This window comes from Chaetodon trifascialis, chromosome 20, assembly GCF_039877785.1.
Source record: "Chaetodon trifascialis isolate fChaTrf1 chromosome 20, fChaTrf1.hap1, whole genome shotgun sequence".
NCBI classification, from domain to species: Eukaryota; Metazoa; Chordata; class Actinopteri; order Chaetodontiformes; family Chaetodontidae; genus Chaetodon; species Chaetodon trifascialis.
This window is the reverse complement of record NC_092075.1, coordinates 5,488,814-5,507,359: the sequence shown is the minus strand read 5'-3', so window position 1 is coordinate 5,507,359 and position 18,546 is coordinate 5,488,814. Positions and strand designations below refer to the sequence as shown.

General features: G+C 44.8%; 1 protein-coding gene across 2 annotated transcripts in view; it reads right to left on the bottom strand.

The window, feature by feature from the left end:
• Positions 1-5,842: 5,842 nt before the first annotated feature.
• Positions 5,843-18,546, bottom strand: part of LOC139348429 (carboxyl-terminal PDZ ligand of neuronal nitric oxide synthase protein) — a 48,319-nt gene continuing 35,615 nt past the window's right edge. The window contains exons 10-12 of one of the 2 annotated variants that reach the window (XR_011603401.1): positions 17,537-17,861; positions 10,912-11,201; positions 7,382-7,501 (exon numbers count right to left, since the gene is read on the bottom strand). Coding sequence is in view for 1 of the 2 variants with exons in the window: in XM_070988527.1 (XP_070844628.1) it covers positions 6,937-7,501; positions 17,537-17,861 (890 nt within the window). In the remaining variant the exon portion in view is untranslated. Of the gene's footprint in view, positions 7,502-10,911; positions 11,202-17,536; positions 17,862-18,546 lie in introns of both variants that reach the window. The other variant, XM_070988527.1, reaches the window with a different exon arrangement.

Here is an 18,546-nt window from a genome sequence, read left to right as displayed (position 1 = left end):
AGTATAAAAATGGCACGGCGTGGTTTAACAGGGGGTTATTTGTTGGCTGGGTGCCGTGACTTCCTGTAGTCTTTGTGCTCAACGAAGCGTACCATCTTCTGGCTGTAGCTTCATGTTCAACAGACAGACGTGGGAGTGGTTTCAGTCTTGTCATCTTAACAAGCAGGAAAGTGGATGAGTCGAATTTTCAGGATGTCAGACTTAAACGTGCAGTGTGTAACTTTTGTCTCCCCCTTCTGGCGGTGAGAGGAATTACACAAACACTAGCTGTGTTTCCATCGAGGTGTTTTTATGCACATTTTGAAATATCGCATTCAAGAAGGTTAATGGAAACGGCAAAAATTGGGAAAAACGTCCTCAATTTAGCGCAGTTTTTTATGCTAGCTTGAGGCTGTGTAATGCGCTAAATGGAAACACTTTGCCAAATAAGTTCTGACGTAGTGAACATAACTCACGAGCGATCAGCTACACAACCCAAAAAAGAACAAGTTGTTGTCTTCCCATATTCCCATAACGCCCTTTGTCTTCTTAATCTTCGTCTCGTGAAAAGTGGCCGATACTACCTGACATGAAAGAACAATTAGAACTCAAATGAAACAAATTCCTGCAGATTTCTGTGACGTTCTTCTTCTTCTTCTACTGTGTTTATTACAGCCATGCACAATGTAGCTTATACTGCCACCTTCTGATGAAACGGCGCATTGTATAGCCTACTTTGCGACATTTCAAAATTTCGCTTAAAATTTGCTTGAAAATAGATGGAAACACGGCTACTGTTGACGTGCTCATGACGCTGTAGGCTCCGCCATGCTCCTCGCTCCACTGCCCTTCTGCTCTGGCAAACAAAGCCTTGCAGGTTGACGTACATGAGCCACAGATACGAGATTTAAATACAGAGATTTACCTGCCGTGAACAGACATTCATTTATATGAAAAGGTCCAGCTTGAAGCGAAAAGAGTCTGATTAATGAGTACATATGTACTAGCAGTGTGTGGAAGTTCTACACAGTGCCTGCATCCTCTGGGGAACAGTGGGTGGTAAAATATTAATACTGGTTATCTGCACACATTGGCACATAACGGCTGTGAAATCGTTGTTTCATTAGTGAGTTTTAGAGGTGCTGGTGGACTTTTCTCCTGTTTACAGTCAAACTCCTGCTGCCTGCAGCTTTATTTAGCTGACAAATATGAGAGTTGGATCGATCTCCTCAGCTAACTCGGCAAGCAAGAGAATACATCCCGAAATGTTCAACTATTTCTTATGGATTTGTTGAGCAGGCTGCTGCTATGTTACAGGTGTATTTTACATCAACATGCCATAGCTGGACTTTTTGGGAGCCAGGAAGAACATCACACACTTCAGCCCTCCTCTTCAGTTTTCTCTTGGCTTCATCTCCTCAAAAGCCCAGCGGTGATCTGGCTGAGCAGCAGCTCTGAAGCCTGCGGAGCCCTCGTCAACCAGCTGAACACATTGAGCTCGCGTTTGGAGCTGAAAAGAAAAGAAAACATCACTTTCCAGTCTTGTCATCACAAACTATATTTAGCTTTTCAAAAAAGAGCAGCTTGTATTAGTGCAAAGGAGAGTTTCTTAGCTCTCAGACTGTGGCTGACCTTTTCAGGCAGCTTGTAAAAGTACTGGGCGGGTACTCGGAGTATTACTTCTCCTCCACTTGACCGCAAAGGAAAACATTTCTGTGGAAAGGAAATGATTTGAACCCAGGGGTTATTGTGTCTCCTCCAGGGCTCAGCTCCAGACACCCCTCACCTAAAGGCATCACTCAGACGTACCTGTCAAGCTCTTCAAGCAACACAGTGCCTCAAAGCAACCCTTTATGCCCGTCCGTCCTGCTGTTGAGTTTGCTGCCGGCTAATAAAAAGCAATGGCACACAGAGAGGAGATAAACTGTGTTTGTGTGTGCTTTTTAGTGACAATATAACATGTAAGAAGAGGGGGATACACCCACTCCAAATATACAGTCCTGTCAGAAAAAGAAACAGGATGAATGTTCGCTAAATGTTCCACTGAAGACGTAAATTGACACTCAGGCTTTTAAAAGGCGTAGCAGCTCCATCAGGTTCTTGCTGGCTGCCGCATGTCTCCACAGTCCCACCACTGTTTCCTCCCATTCCCAGCTCCATCTGTCTGCCTGACGCCAGTGTTTACATATCTGGGATGACTGTCTTCCTAATAAAGCCATGACATAGTGAGACAAGACTCTAGTTGGGCAGGAGTGAAGCGGGATGCTCCACCGTGCCTGAAGCATGTCTGCTGGCTTTTATATAGTCCAACCAAAAATACGGCTATTATCGTTTTTGCTCTTTTCCTCATGGGATTAACCTCCTCCATGTTCATTTAATAATGATGTAAGAAAAAGCGTGAAGATCCAACTGACCTCTGCTGGCTTGGTTGTTGGTTTCCGATGCAGAAGTCCTTCTGGAAAGAAACTAATAATTCAATGCTCGCTTCCTACATCCTGTAGTTTGCTTGCTGGGGTCTTGCCTTACACAGATAGGTCTAAACAAGAAAAGACGTATTTCAGAATTATTTTGTTGAATTGGAAGATTTGTTTCTTTAACAGCTTCTTTAGTATTTAAAAAATATTATGTCATAGAAATGTATAGCTTTTCTGCAGTAACTATGAACTGCAGCTAAAGCCGAACAGGTAGCTAACGTGTGTATCTATGTCTCGGGTAAGCTAGATGACGAGGTGGCTACAGCTAGTCTTCGCTAAAGCTAAATGTTGAAATTGAAAAATATAACGTTTGTTCATACATTAAGTAATTCAGTTTGTTATTCTACAGGGTTAAATTTAGGCAGCTAAATCCAGCTGTCATGGAAAAGAAACAACAAACCAGCCAAACAGCTGAACTAGCTATGCTAAAAGGTGACTAGCTTAGCTTAGCATAGCAGAGTAGCAGTAAGGGCTATTTCAGCTGGAATTCAAATTAATGGGTGAAGCGTTCTTAAAATCAGGTATTTAAATGTATTACTGCATGTTGTAGATTAATTTCTTCTGAATGTTAATGCTCATTTTTGTCTCTGGTGTAAAATAATCACATTAAAAATGTAGAAAATAAAGGCATTAAGCTACAAACCTCTGTGCTGCTCTCGGCCTTTGTATGAGCGAGCAGCAGATACAGCACAGCATTTTAAGTGATATTAATTATGGCCCAGCAAAGATTTGGGATCAAATGAGGAATTGCCTTCTGATATTACAAATTTGCATTTAAATGAAAGATGACAAAGGTGACGCCCTTGGCCGCCATGGTATCTCGTCTTCTTTTTACTCTCTGTGAGTCAGTATCTGAGAGGTTCCCCTTTAATACACCGATAATCATCCAAACATTCACTTTAATTATGTGCTGTTGCTGCTGCTGGTTTCTCCCCATCCACCGTTTCTGCTTCATCAGAGATCCCACTCTTTTCAGTGATGATCAAGATGATGATGATCCCCATTGTATTTAATTTGGATAGCCCTTTGTGCTATGTAAATGAAATTTATCATTAGCTGCATCTCTCTTTTTTTCTTATGAATTAAATGTACCATTGCTGCCTGAACACCACTAACAAAAACAGCAGCTTACAATTTCGCCTACTGACAAATCTAGACTGAACCATGCATACTAAATATACAATTAAAGGTGAGTCAATTTTGCGAGGACTTTGCAGGAAATGTTGCTTTTTCTCTTATTTTTAAAGTGTTTTCCGTTTCATGTCTTAGAAAAATAGCACATTACAACAGTGATGTTACATCTGAGTCAGACTGTCGCGTTGAGGCCTTTTTGAATGATTAAGAAAAGCTCTTAAAGCTATTAAAATAACACAACATTTCCACTGGCAGCTGTTGAAAGAGACAGACATATGATGTGAGTACATCCCCACGTCTGTGATCGCCAGCCTCAAACACAAAGCTTTGATCGCTGACTTGCTCCTGTCTATACAAAGACTAATGACTTTCAGCAGCGCCGACAGGCACATAGAGAATGTTAAATCGTTAACTGGCCATTGTCTTTAAGTACCTATGCGAGGCCACAGAGCCAAGGTTAACAGACGGCATCACGCTGCGATCTGCCTCTTTGCAGTTGCGTCAGATTGATCGCAGATCAGATGCAGTCTGGTATTGAGCAGGCTCAGATGGAGGCCACCTCTCTGGAGAGAAGGAACAAGAGAAGAGGGAGTCGCTGCTGCTGCTGCTGCTGCTGCTGCTACCACCATCCTGAGCTGTGCAGACATCCTGCATTATTGATCGGCCAGTTGGGGAATTCCAAGTTGAAAGAGGGCGTGAAGGCACACAGGAAGAAATCCTGTGCCACAAATAGAGCCCACCGCACGCTTCATCAGTTCTCTTGTTTGGCCTGTACCGGCAGTGTGTTTGTACTCCTGAGATCAGAGAGGTTCAGGGGAAATAACAGCTCCAACACCTGAGAGCTGAAGGATTTCTTATTTGCCTCCATTCTCATCGCGGCATCCCACGGACGCCCTGAACATATTAAGCCTGTCAGTCGAGCTTTGGTGAGGCAGAAGCAGAAGCAGCAGCTCGCCTTGGAAAAGGCACCTGGGAGGCAGAACGACTGGGAGAAAGTGGCAAAGTCTCGACGAGCCTTGAAAATGTAACGCATGTGGAAAGAGTTTGAAAGGCAAGAATTTTTAATGCCAAATGTGAACATAAGGAGACATAATTAATGCAGATTAAAGGGGCAGGCTGGCTGCTTGTTCCCATTCAAAGCAGAGAGATGAAGTGAACAGTGTTTCTTTTAGTAATGGTTGCTTTGTTACTCGATGGTGTGAATCCAGCTGTGAGCTGCTTGTAATGATTTCCACAGCTTCACCTGCTTGAATACGGCTTTACGGTTTGAAGCCTGATCTTGTCACAGCGCATTTACATCAGTCAGTGGTTAAATGATATTTACAGTGCTGCAGTTATGGGAAATTACATAGAAGACATGAACCAACAAAGAAGCAGGCAGTGACAGGTAATTACGCTGGAAAGTGAGCCGAGGCTCCTGGATATAATTTCTATTATTATCCTGTTTGCAAGATCACCTAAATACAAGTCTGATCGTGCAGTTTTCTGCATTAAAACAAGCAAACTGGACAAAAAATCTGGGGAAAAAAACACACAGGTAAGTGCTGAAGTTCGTCAACTACTCCTTTTTATTATTTTTTTTTCCTTCCACGTGTTATTGCTGTTACAGCTTCCTGCCGCATGTGATGTTGAAAAGAGCCTCGTTCCTGGGTGTTAAAAGCTTTGCCTGCGGGCATCTTACACCTGCACCAGCACACCACCCTCTCCTCACAACTCAGCCGCCGCTCCTCTCACATTTATTTATGGTCACTTCTACCTGCCAAAGGCTACACCAGTGCACTTCACTGAATAAAACACTATTAACAACGCAGTAATATCTTGCAAAATGCATGTAAAAAAGTGGAAATTTGAACAGTCATATGTTCATCTGTAAGGCAGCAATAGATAATTTTCACTGTCAATTATTCTGTTGATCATTTTCGCCACTGATTTATCGCTAAATCTATGAAATGTTAGTCCAAAAAAAAAAAAAAAATTCACATTTGAGAAGTTGGAGCAGTAAATTTTAAAAGACTTAAAGGACCAGTGTGTACGATTTAGTGCCATCTAGTGGTCAAGCTGCAGGGCCGCCTCATCCTCCGTTACGGGGCCACTAAAAATGCAAATGCTCTCTAGAGCCAGTGTTTTGTAGAAACATATCAGGGCAATATGATGGACCCGCTCCCTCTGCAGATATAAAGAACTCATTCTACGCTAACAAAAACACAATTCTTAATACAAAACATAATTCTGAATATTTGACTCCACTTCCCGATGCTTAGATTTAGCTCCACACACACAAAAAGACAACATATAAAATGCCGGAACAATTTATCCTGAGAGCTCTAAATGAGACAGATTTAGTGGTTCTTCAGGATTTCACAAAGAGAGAGACTGAGCAGAGAAAAATCATCTGCCAACATGTCTTTCTCCAAGGTCCTCTGTGATTCCCCACTTATCTTCCCATTACAACAGACTCCCCGCTCAGACAGGTGCAATCCAAAGCTTTCATGGCCGTTACCACAATGTGTCGCCTTGTCGAGGGTTTGCCTTCTTTCTCAAAGCCAAAACAGTTTTAATTCAATGTGGAAATCCATTTGTTTTGAAGGATTACCACCTTGCTATCAACAGAATCAATGCCACACAGAGCACAATCCATTTGGCTACTCCACTTATTTTTCTGGCCTACGAGTCTGAAGAACCCCAAACACAAGAAGAAGAAAAACACTCAAAAACCTGCTCAAGCCTGATAATAACAAAAACATACAACACAGCCACGAATGGATGTGTGCAACCCCAAAAAAACAACTACATCTGCTTATGTCTATCCACCCTTTATCCCTGTATCCAACTTTCCTGTTCCCTTCTTTCCAATCATCATCCAATCGGGTGCTTTACAGACGGCGAGGCTCTTCCCAACATCACGTGATCATCGTGTATCAAATCTACAGAAAATCCCACAGCAGGTTGCACCACCGCAAAACATCATACAAAACAATGTTTGAATGTCAACTACTAGCAAAAATAAAATGTGCTCCGTCATTGGCTTTGACTTCTACGTGTGACCTCAACAGTGCAAGAGCTGCTACATGTATTCTGCTTAACATTCTAGTCACTACAAAGTAAAGTAGATCATTAATTTCATTACAAAAATACTAAATCTGTCTATTGGCTAATAATTTATATGATAGATTATTTTCCAGTAACGGCTATATGCTATGTCTGTACTGTGTCACAAGTGGACGGAATAATTAAAGGTCCTGAAATGGAGCCCAGTGCAAACATGGGGAGGGTCTGACAGGAAGTATTGCATTAAAAGCTGATTGAAGGACATGGTGGAAGGCGTCCAGGGGCCCTTCTGCTCATCCTCCTAACTCCGCTGTGGGACATTCGGGTCTTCCTGGTTGCTCTCCAGCAGCTCATCCTCGGAGAAGCTGATGTGAAGGCAGGTATCATTCATGGGAGAGGAGAAGGGCAGCGGGTGCTCAAAGGTGTCCGAGTGTGAGACGAGGGTGGGGGGCTCAGCGGGATACGACTCGGAGGGAGACAGAACCGCTTCGCATCTGTCCTCCAGGGGGCTGTCGCAGCCGCTGGAGGCCGTCAGAAAGGTCCCGCGGTCCCCGAACAGGTCGTCGTCATCGCGCAGCGGCGACAGCAGGGACTTGGTCTCGGAGCGGACGCCCGAGTCCTCGCTGGCTGAGCAGGAGCTGCTCTCGCCGTTGCTGAGCGAGTGGAAATCAGCGGACGACAAGGAGCTGGGGGTGATGTCTGGGAACGAGAGGCTGCTGCTGCGGCTGGGGGCCGCGTCGTTAGCGGTCACCTCTCCCGGCGTGGACGCAGCTGGGACGTCTGACCCTGGAGACAAGGTCCTGCTGGCCCGCTTGCGGTTCAGGGAGGGTGGAGGGGGGTCAAGTTTGGGGATCATCTGTTTACACCTGCCGGGGAGAGAACAGAGGCTCGGGTTAGTGAGGTCTGACTGGTGAAGAGATGAGCTGCAGATCCATGAAGATGCTGTTATTGTCCTCAGTTTGCTAATTCAGATTCAGCACCATCATTTCTCTCTACCAAGCAGGTGTATGAGAATAAGCCTCAAGCCAGTTTTCCTCCCCATCACTCATTTTTTACCCCATTAACCTGAGCGTACCGTGACATACGCCGTTACTAGACTAGACAGTAACTCGCTTTCCCCCCCGCTCCCCATTGTTTCGGCTGTCTGGGGACTTATCTACATCCCACAGCTCCCCTGCTGAGAAAACAGAGGAACAGGGGAAGAAAGGGAGCCAAAGAAGAAAGAATGGGGAGTAAAGGAGCGAGGAAAGAGCTGCAGCCCCCCCCCCCGCCTCATACACACACCAGAAATAGCTACACTGCAGTGTCTGTGATTGTACCACAGAAATGTCTTGACAAGCAGCAGAGCGCACAACCACACACAATCACAGTCATTCTCTTGGAAAATGAGTCCTGACACACACCCGCTAACAAGCCTGGCTTCCTCCCTGACTCCTCCCTTCTGCATTACACTGGTGGCTGCTAACTTTGTTCCCCTGTGAAATCCGGTCTGTGGTTGGATCTTGGTCCCAGTAATGAACTTAGGTGACCGGCTGATGCGTTTACTGTCTCTGCTTCTGTGCGAGGTTGGTGTTGACGGCTACAGTAACGAGAGACTTGTGGTAATGATGCAGGGAAACCAACTCCAGAGATAATTATCCACCGTTTCCCCTCCTAACGAACGGAGAGGCACACATGGGAACTGAGGGGTAAAAGTCAAGCTGAACTCCACTGACTCCAGTGTCACAAGTGGTATCATCAGTTGTTATTAGTGGCATGGCTCTGGGGATGGTGATGTGGCCGGTCAGTCGGTCCACGACTTTGGTCCAGACTGAAATATTTACACAGCTTTTGAGTGAATTTCTGTACAGACGATCATGTTTCCACTGGATGAAGCCTTTGATGATTACTGTACCATGCGGATTTGATTTTTAGTGAAATGTTTTGAAAATGGTTGACATGAAATCTGGTTCATGTATCAATGGTGGCCAGAGGATGAATCCTGATGACTTTGATGATCCCCCTCATTTTTAGTCTAGCGCTAACAGCAGAGAAGAAGGGAAAACTGACGGGAAAACTGACGGGAAAACTGACGTTTTCCCTTCTTCTGTGATTTCTCGATTTTCCTCCTGCGCCACCATTTGTGGCTTCGAATGAAATGTCTCAACAATTACTGGTAAAATTGCAGTAAAATTTGGGACATTTAAATCTTATCCAGTAATTTCTTCTTTTGCACAGCTAACAAGTTTCTGCTAATCAGCAAACATGCTAACATGCTAAACTAAGGCTACGTTTACACGGAAACGACCTGAACAGAAAACGAAAAAGTGGTGTTGTGTTCTCACTTTTTATTTGTTTTGGGGGGAAATCTGCATGCATACGGTGACGCAAAAGTGCGTGGAATCAGAGAATGTAAGGGACGGGCTCTGGCAGATCCAAGCACACTTTTGCGTTTTTACCCTTAAGACGAGAACACGACAGTAACAGTGGGTGTTTTTAAGCCCCAAAAACGCCGTCGCCGTCTAAACGAAACCCACATCTGTTAAAATATTTTATTGTTTTCACCCGCGAGCATTGTTGTGTAAACGGGGCCTAAGATGCTGATGATGATGATGATGATGATGATACCTGATTGGCATTAGCATGTCGGTGCTGTCATTGTGAGCATGTTAACATGCTAATGTTAGCATTTAACTCAAAGCACTTACAAATGTCATTCTTTGGAATCAATAAATGATGAGTTGAAAACAAATGACAATCAAGTGTTTTGGGATTTATTATTTGTCCTAATATGACACGTGGACAGGAGGACTTTTGGTCCAGTGAAAAACATATTCTCAAGAAGGTTTTGAGGAATTACATGAGTATTTTGAAGAAATGACATTATTGATTGAGTGTAGTATGAAACACTGGGACACTTTTATTCAGATGTGCATTGTTGTGCTGTTTTCTTTCTGATTGTGATTATTTGTGCTGCCAAGTTGTGGCGATGAAGCAGCGGCTGGGTGGAGGAGCAGGCTGCCTCTCCGCCTCCCCGCTCTCATTATCATAACTTTGACTCAGCACACCTCTTTTCTGTCACACTGACACTCCTCTCCACCTCGCTGCCCCGTCTCCCTCTGCCCTCTTATTGCTCCACCTTTGTCTCTCCATTCATCTCACTCTAGTCTCATTCAGCCTGCCCGGCATGCATCTCAGCGGCTGTTATCTTTCTCTTCTATTCACTGTGACTAGAAAAGGATGATTTTATGTTGCCTACAAACCACAGAAATGATCAAATCTGTCGTTTAGAAGATTTATTCCACACTAAACTGATCAACAAATACTCCTCTTTGACTGGAGGCGTTGGTGCAAAGACTGAAAGTCACGTTTAGGGTCACGGTACTCAAATCTTCCAGCCCTCATTCTAACATGACGTTGTACAACAGTTTGTTTTACAACGGCAGCCCATTTACCTCAGCTCACGTGTATTCCCGAAAGAAGAATATCTGAATGCTTCCTTCTGCTGCTGCATTCAGGCAGCTGCTGATTCAGGTTCACTTGTCTCTGGAAGTCGCTCACATGATCCTTTTTACATGATCCTCATTTGCTCCTGTTTGTTTTCCAGGTTTACTGAATGCAGTTCTCCTCTGATCAGAGGTAGGATTTCAATAACTTTCTATTTATTTAAAGGCTATTTTTGGCAGTTGTTCAGGCCACAAAATCAAATGAATGCTTCTCTATTGGCTGCTGCTACAACATGCAACAGTACAGCATGTGAGAGCTGGCGTGAGGCTGGGCTTATTACATTCTCCACCTGGAAGACGGTGGTAGCATGCACATGACAAACACACACACTCACACGCACATACATAAACGGCATGGTGAGTATACAGTGAGGCAGGTGCATCAACATCTCTTCTGCCTCTCCTCTGACAGCTTTACCGCTCAGGTGGAACCTCCGCTGACAATATAATACCGAATCTCGACAAGAACACTTCGTCTATTTTTGTCTTCAAAGTAAGACAAAACAAGCACTCACAGTCCAGCAAAGTGTGAAAAACAAAACACAGACCGTGCTACCATGCATAAGACATGTGTGACTCACTGATTGCCTCGATGCTAATGTGATTATGAATTTGCAGAACCACATCCGCATGTTAATGCAGGCTATTATGCCGCCATTAGCAGAGAAATCACTGGTGAGACTGACACACGAGCCAGCGAACACCCACACTGTTCACCCACCACATGCCCAGTCCCATGCGTGTGCCACAGACACAGGTTCCACATGCTGGTAGTCATGAGTAATACTCACATAGAGGGAGGAGAAGGGGCAGAGAGGAGAAGAGGAGGAGGAGAAGGATGAGGAAGAGGAGAGGAAGGGGGCTCAGGCAGTGGCAGAGAGCTCCCCCAGGCTCCGAGGGGGAGGCGGGCTGGTGCAGCGAACGATGAGAGAGGGACGGGGATGAGGACAGGACGATGGAAAGCATGAGCTCGTTGTGTTATTCTGGGGTTGGGTTTGTTTGTTTGTTTGTTTGTTTGTTTGAGCGGGGGAAAGAGGGATGTTAGATGAGGAAGAGGAAGAGCAGGAGAGGGTCCTCGCACCTGTACCAAAGAGAGGCAACAGTTAGACTACAGAGGATTTAGCATGTTTTAGCCCATTAATGCCGCACTTCCACCGAACACTGGTTAAAGTAAGGAAACCTAACCCACAGCGACATGAGCCTAAACCTGAGATCTGTTGTTACTTTGGGGCAAACCCTCTGCACCTTCCCTGGCCTTGAGAAGCTGCGGCATGCATTATCTGACGCGCTGTGACCAGACTGAACGTTTTCCTCTGCTCGCATTCACCGTCGCTTCTCTGCTGCTGCCTCCTTCTCTCCCACGAAACCCCACACTCGCTATGCTCACAGTTTCTTACAGCAACAAGAACACAACAGAGGACAGTGTTTATGACAACAAGAAGACCAGCTTTGTCTGAGTAAAGGCTGCAGGCGGCAAGACAAAACAGAGAGCTGGGAAATCCTACATCAGAGTGCAGATGATGACTGGCTGCTCCTCTCCAACCAATCAACAGACTGCAGTGTTTGCAGCTACACCTTTACGTACGGGATCAGTGTTCTGGTACCTCAACTGAAAAAAACGTGACAATGGAAATGTGACAATAACCCTTCTAATGTGTAATGAACTGAACCGGACTGCTTGGTGGAAACGCAGCTTGTGTGTAGGATTTGAACGTTTCCAACATTTCCAGCAATGTAGCTGTAACGTGAGAGGGGCTGCTGGCTTCAGAAGGATTTTTCCTCATTAGGAATTTTTCTTTTAACGATGTCCTCAATGTTACAAGAGTCCTGTAGAATAATAGGCCTATAGTCTATGTTATGGCCACACGGTTCATTTTCAGCAGTTTAGCATGGTGAAAGGCTCTGAAAACTAAAATACCCATGAGCCTCTGCTACTATAATTACAAAAAAAACATCCAAAATTGAAGGAGAATCTGAAAATGACTTGATTTAAGCCTCAAATTAAACATTTTCCCAACAACGAAATCTTTAGCTGCTGCGCGCTAATAACTGTTATGTGGATGTATTACATGGCACCATGGGAGTCGTAGTTAACGCCTCATCTTACGTTGTTGTGTTCAGACTTGTACTTTGAGATTAAGATTTAAGATTCTTGCGAAACTGTCAATTATTTGTCCTGATGATTCAGCTGGAAGAGTTTCATGGCAGCAGTGGGAGCGCTCCAACTGTGACTCACTGCGACTGAGAGCATTAATGGGGCTTTTACATCTGGAACCAGAGGTGCACAAAATATCTCCTCTCACTGAACCACCCCGGGCAGGCTCTACTCTCCACTGCATTAGCACCATAAGAACAATGTGATGGGATATGAAGCTTTGCAAGTTATTGTACTTTTACACTAAAATGAACTCAAATCGATGGGTAGATGGAGTTAGAGTGAAACTATCACTGGGATGGCGCTAAAGGAACACTTTTTTGTTCATAATTAAAGGTCACATCATGAAAATCAATATAGAGCCCAAAGCAGCAAATGTATTTTAGAAGTTAAATCAACCCCCCACCCCCACCCCCCAGTGTTGGCAATACAGATGACTCATACGCACAGCAAGCGCTTTCACTTCACCATTCAATAAACAGGACCGGAGCGGACAATCAGGAGAAAAGCCTGAAAAATTATCAACACTTTCTCATTTGAAAAACACCCAGCAGGAGCTCCGCAGAGCAACAGGTGGGGACAAATAAAAGCAAAACATCTCTACCTTCCTCTGCAGTCACGTCTCTGAAGAGAAAGGTTACCAGATAATCGTTTAAAGTCCAGCCCTCGAGACAGACACAGAGGAAGCGAGTGGACGAACAAGTAGGAGGTTTGAACTCGGAAAGGGGACGCTGGGCCTTTGTGAAAGCCTCTTGCTTTTGCAAAGAAATGAACACACGACACCCATGGAGAGTGTGTGGGATGTGTGCGTGGGTGCTTAAGCATGTGGGTGGAGGAACATGAGAGTCTGCAAGAGTGTGACGGGGACCGCAAAGCGACTGCTAAACTTGAAGATTTGAGTGAGTACATTCTGCCTGACGGAGTCCTTGTCCATCATTATTCACAGTGACAGAGGGACAGGCCGGCCCTCCAGCCCACATAAGCCCCAGAACGTGGATCTTGTCACAAAGCTAGCAGCAGTGTGTAAATCCAGCCGACACAACCGGCTTCACCCAAACGCCCGGAAACATCGTCCTTTACACTCCAATCACATCGTGACACGATGGCGTTAATGAGGAAGGAAAAAGGATGGAGGTGGAGGGACGATCACCAGAACAGGTCCGACAAAGTGATTATACAACATACAGAGCTGTCAGAGGGAAAGTGTGTGTGAGAGAGCAGAATAAACGATGGCAGAGGAAAACATGACTCACTTGTGAATAATATATAGTTGGGTGCTCATATAAGCTGGTCGCCATATGTCTCTTTTCACTCTGTGTGGGCTGGCTACTGTTTTTAGCAGCGTGGCTCGAGGGACGGCGTTATTGGTCTGCTGGTCTAGACTGAAATATCTGAACAACTACTGGATAGATTGCTATGAAAGTTTGTGCAGATGTTTCCCCAGACGATGCTTCCTACTGACTTTGGTGATCCTCTGACATTTCCTCTAGCGCCACCTGCAGGCCAAAATGCTCACTTTAAGATCCCGAGTCGTTAGACATACCTGCTAAACATCAGCATGTTATCACTTCAGTGGCGTTAGCACGCTGGTGTTAAAAGCACTGCTAACATGGCAAACATAATAAACACACCTGCTTAGCATCAGCATGATAAAACATTGTGAACATGTTAGCATTTAGCTAAAAGCACTGTAGTGCACTGAAGCAGAGCCTCACAGAGCTGCTAGCAAGGCTGTTGACTCGTGTTTTCATGTTTATCACAAAAAGAGGTTGATGACTCAAAACATTGTGAATAACACAGTTCACTCCTTTGCCCACAAAGTGTATTTCAAGAATACTATTACATCCTGTTTTGATCCTACTCTGATCCCTCTCTTTGTTGAGTAAAGTGTGACTCACTATATGGTTAGATGTAATGTTTTTATGGCGTGCCAACATACCACATGCAGTGATCATATAGGTCCAGAGTCAGCGGGCTGACTGGAGAGCACACACAGATCTGGCCTACGCTGGGAGGTAATGCCTGTGATTTAAAGCTTAATTGCAGTAATAACATGAACTGAACGGATTCCATCGCTCTGCATGACCAGCACTGGACCCTGGGGGAGGGAGGTCAGCTTAGGCAGGACGAGGAAGAGGAGGAGAGACGGTGAGAGAGGAATATCTGTCTGCTAGCTTGCAGAACATAAAATAAGGCCACTCAGGCTGTAAACATTGATTCTCTGAGGAAATCCAGAAAACAAAAGCAAATGGAAGCAATAAAATTTGCTGTGCGGTGGGGGAGGGAGGGTACAAGAGTCCGACTGCGCCAAAGGTAATGCAAAGGAGGGGGACACAATGGAGCTGAAGTTTCCATTTCTCCGAATCCCATTTTTCCTTATTATCCTCAGCTTTCGTGAGATTAAAAGATATAGCTGCGTCATATAAGCTGACTGGAGGGTCACAGCTGTTTTCATCACGTAAACTAAGTTTCTTTGCCAAGCTGCAGGAAAACAGTTATTACTGTTTTTTTTCTGTAGTAATAACCTGACTTTTCATCATTTTTATTTGCCATTTGTGTATAAACCCAGCATAAAATTTTATGATTACAATTTACAGAAAGATGATGTCACTCAGGAGAGGAGGCGAACCAATGCCAGTAAAAGAGGGGGAGGATAGCAGAGAGGGGAGAGTCACTTTCAAGAAAACCAGCCTAAAATGTCCTGGTGGCATGCTTCAAAGCTGCAGCGCTGCATCTCCAGCCTTTGAGACAGAAAAAGAGAGTGTGGTGTGGCAGAGACATTCAGGAAGAGGAGAGAAGAGATGCTGGTTGTTGCATAATCACAAATAAAGGAAAAAGGAGGATTTTCGCTCTGGCGCACGACACGCTTCCAGATGAAACTAATGTTCAGATGGAAATGTACAGAAACAAGATGCCTCTCTTTGGAAGAGATCTGAAGTTCTCCTTTTGTCTTCCCTCTTCTTTCCCCCCACTGCTCATGCAAAAGAAAAGAAAAGAAAAATAAAAAAGACATGACACATGTAGTGGGTTGAGTTTCAGGTTGTGATGGGATGGCAGCTGGGATTGGCTGGGAGTCCTTGCTGCAGAAAACCACAGGATGTGAGTCTGTCTGCAGGGAGCTGAGCTGCAGCGTCAGACAAACACACCAAACAGCGCAGACACACAAAACTCCGACATCCACCAGCACGCCAAACACACACTCCACCGCCGAGTCAACTCCCTCTCCTTAGTTTTCTCTTTGTCTGATGTGAAATCAGCTTTAACGCTCTCCTCTGGGGATTTCACCGTGGATCGCTTTCAGAGAAAGATGGAGGGAGAAAGCAGCGAGAGGGGAGACAAATTAAGTGAGAGGATGAGAGGGCGAAGGAGGGGGTGAAAGGAGAAGGACTCAAGACTTTGTCCTGCTTCAGAGCTCTGCTTCATCTCATGTAGTAAACGCTTTATATTTTGACTATAGCTGGTCTTTGTGATGGCTTTAAGGAGATTAAAAGCTCATTAAAAAGTAATTACATGCCGTGGCTCCATATATGCGTTCAAGGTAAGGGCTGTTTGTGTATAACATAGCTGCATGAGCAGGGAAAGCACTTCACAAGATAAACTGTGCGAGGCGGCGAGGAATGGAGCCTCAAACATCCCTGAAAGCAAAACACATCCATTGTGAATTATTCCAAAGAAAATGATTCAATTCAGTGTCTGGGCGCTGCTTTTAATGGCTTCCCAAAACAAGTTATTAGATGAAACAGAAACACGGAGTCAAAGCTGATGGAGTTTCCGCATTTCTCTTTAATTTCTTTCTCCCTCGCCAGCGTCTCTGATTCCCTCTTTCAACCTCAGACCTGATCCCCCCTTTGTTTGTCTAACCCGAACCCTTTTCTCCCTGAGTTCTGTAATCCCCTGATTACAGTCACACTTTCATTAGCTGGAGGCTGTTTCTGCTGAGTTGAGCTGTTCTCCGCCAATAACGCTAAAAGCTACGTGCTGTGTATGTCACTGTGCAGCCTGGTTACTTCAAACACACACTGACTGGCACCACATCAGGAACATGTATGCACGGCAAAGAAATGCTTCAGCATTTTGGGAAATGTTTGCTTTCTGGCAGGGAGTTAAATGAGAAGATTAATATCGCTCTCATGTATGTCCATTAAATATGAAGCTATAGCCAGCAGGCACTTAGCTTAGCTTAGCTTAGCTTAGCACAAAGACTGAAAACGGGTGGAAACAGCCAGCACAGCAAAGGCAAAGGCAACAATAATCTGCCCACGAGCACATCAAAAGCTCACTAATTCACACAAAACCTTGACTGTTTTGTCTGTACAAAAGCAGTTAAAAGTGACAGTTCGCTGTTTCACGGGCTGTTACGTGCAGGACTGTTTCTTGGCTAGCACCAGTAAGTAACTCGTCCTCAAACTCCCCAAGAGGGTGCAGGACTGTTGTAAGGGGATACAAAAACAGGAAGTTAGTGCATTTGGCCCGTTGATTTGTTCAGCTAATCAATGCGGTGAACATTTGGAGCCACATCACAGAGTGCTGCTCACAGCTCACGGAGGCAATTAAGATACTCTAAAAGCCTTTGCTCCTCACTGCCAAAAGTGTAAGTACAAACTGTACAAAACTGAACACACAGGCATATACATGTTCTCAGCGGGACTCACCCTTTCCAAGGATGTCATTATCTCAAATAAACATCCATTAATCTGCTCAGAAATCATAGAAAACAGATGCACTTTGTAACTCCGGACTTGTCTGAAAATCAGCACATTTTTATGTTTTCTTCCATGTCGAAGAAATCCAGTGACAGCTGTCTGTGCATCCATATGCACGCTGCAAATATGACCTGCTAATAGCTAATTCAGCATACTTTAAATGGTGCCAACCTGTCAAAATGTAAACATAGACTTGCTAAAAATACAGGGCTCAAGTAACCCAAAGCTAATGAACTGACTCAATGGCATCTTCCTGCTTCATCACCCAAAACATTATTCAAACTGTAGCTCCAAACATGGAGCATGATTATCCCCCAGAAAGAAGTAAGACGAAGAATAATAACAGGGGTCACAAAGTCAATATTTTTGACAGTATTTCGGCTCAGAACGTCCAGTCAACATTCAGTCCAGTCTATCCATTAACATGTAGACCTGTGTTAAAATTCTGCCCATATAGAGGCCAAACACTGAGACATGAGAGGGGTCACTCTGTGCCAGAAGGCGAATGAGAGTATTTTTCTGATCTATGTGTTGTTACAGGACTATCAGTCAGCTTACTTTTCATCCATGTTGGCAGAGTTCCTCAACCTGACTGGGACGACCTCATTGCTCTCCTTGCTGTCCGCTGTCCCATTGGGCCTGATGAAGGGGTCCGGGTCTCCGTTGACTGCCGCATCTGGTTTGGTGCTGTTCTCCAGGTTGAGCAGGTTCAGGTAGGACTCGGCGCAGTCCACCTGGGCAGGGGAGAGGGGTGAGGTTTGGAGCGGCCATGCAGGTGTGGAGGTGATGAGCTGGTTCAGGGTCTGGCTGTAGTCGTTCTTCAGATTCAGAGACAGAGTCTTTGCTGATGTAGAGACTGTGCTGCATGATGACTGTGGACCATCTGGAAGAGACGAATAAGACGGGAAGCAAATCAACAAAGTGAAACATTAACTAGAAATACCGTCTCAGGGTTTTACGCCTCCACAAAACAGACAAGTTGTGAAGTGTATGTTTTGGTGAAATGGTTAGCACCGTATCGACATGTATGATTCCAGTGAAAAGCTTCCAGTGAGAAACATGCTGTCTTCACGTAGAGACAGTTTCTCCAGAGGAGCACATGGAGGCGAAACGCAGCCTCCTCGCTGGCTTTCTCCTCCTTTCCTAAAGAAGTGCTGACTGTCATTACTGGAAGGAGGAGCTGGCACTGAGCCAGCGGCAGCACTCAGGTCAGCCATGTCTGTGATTATCCTGATTAGCATTTTCTATCAGAGGGACTAACATGATTAATCCGAGCACAAAACATCATGTATCATTTTTGAATGCGTATAAACTGAACACAGCGCACACACACAGCGTCCAGTGTGTGTGTGTGTGTGTGTGTGTGTGTGTGTGTGTGTGTGTGTGTGTGTGTGTGTGTGTGTGTGTGTGTGTGTGTGTGTGTGCGGCCATTCATTATTATTTTGGCAAGACTGACCGTTCTTTTAGCCGCTGTAAATACAAAACACCCTACACCAAAAACCCTCCTTTGGGACAAAATGTGTGTGCGTGTGTGTACAAAAATAAATTCAAACCTCTCAGTGGGCCTG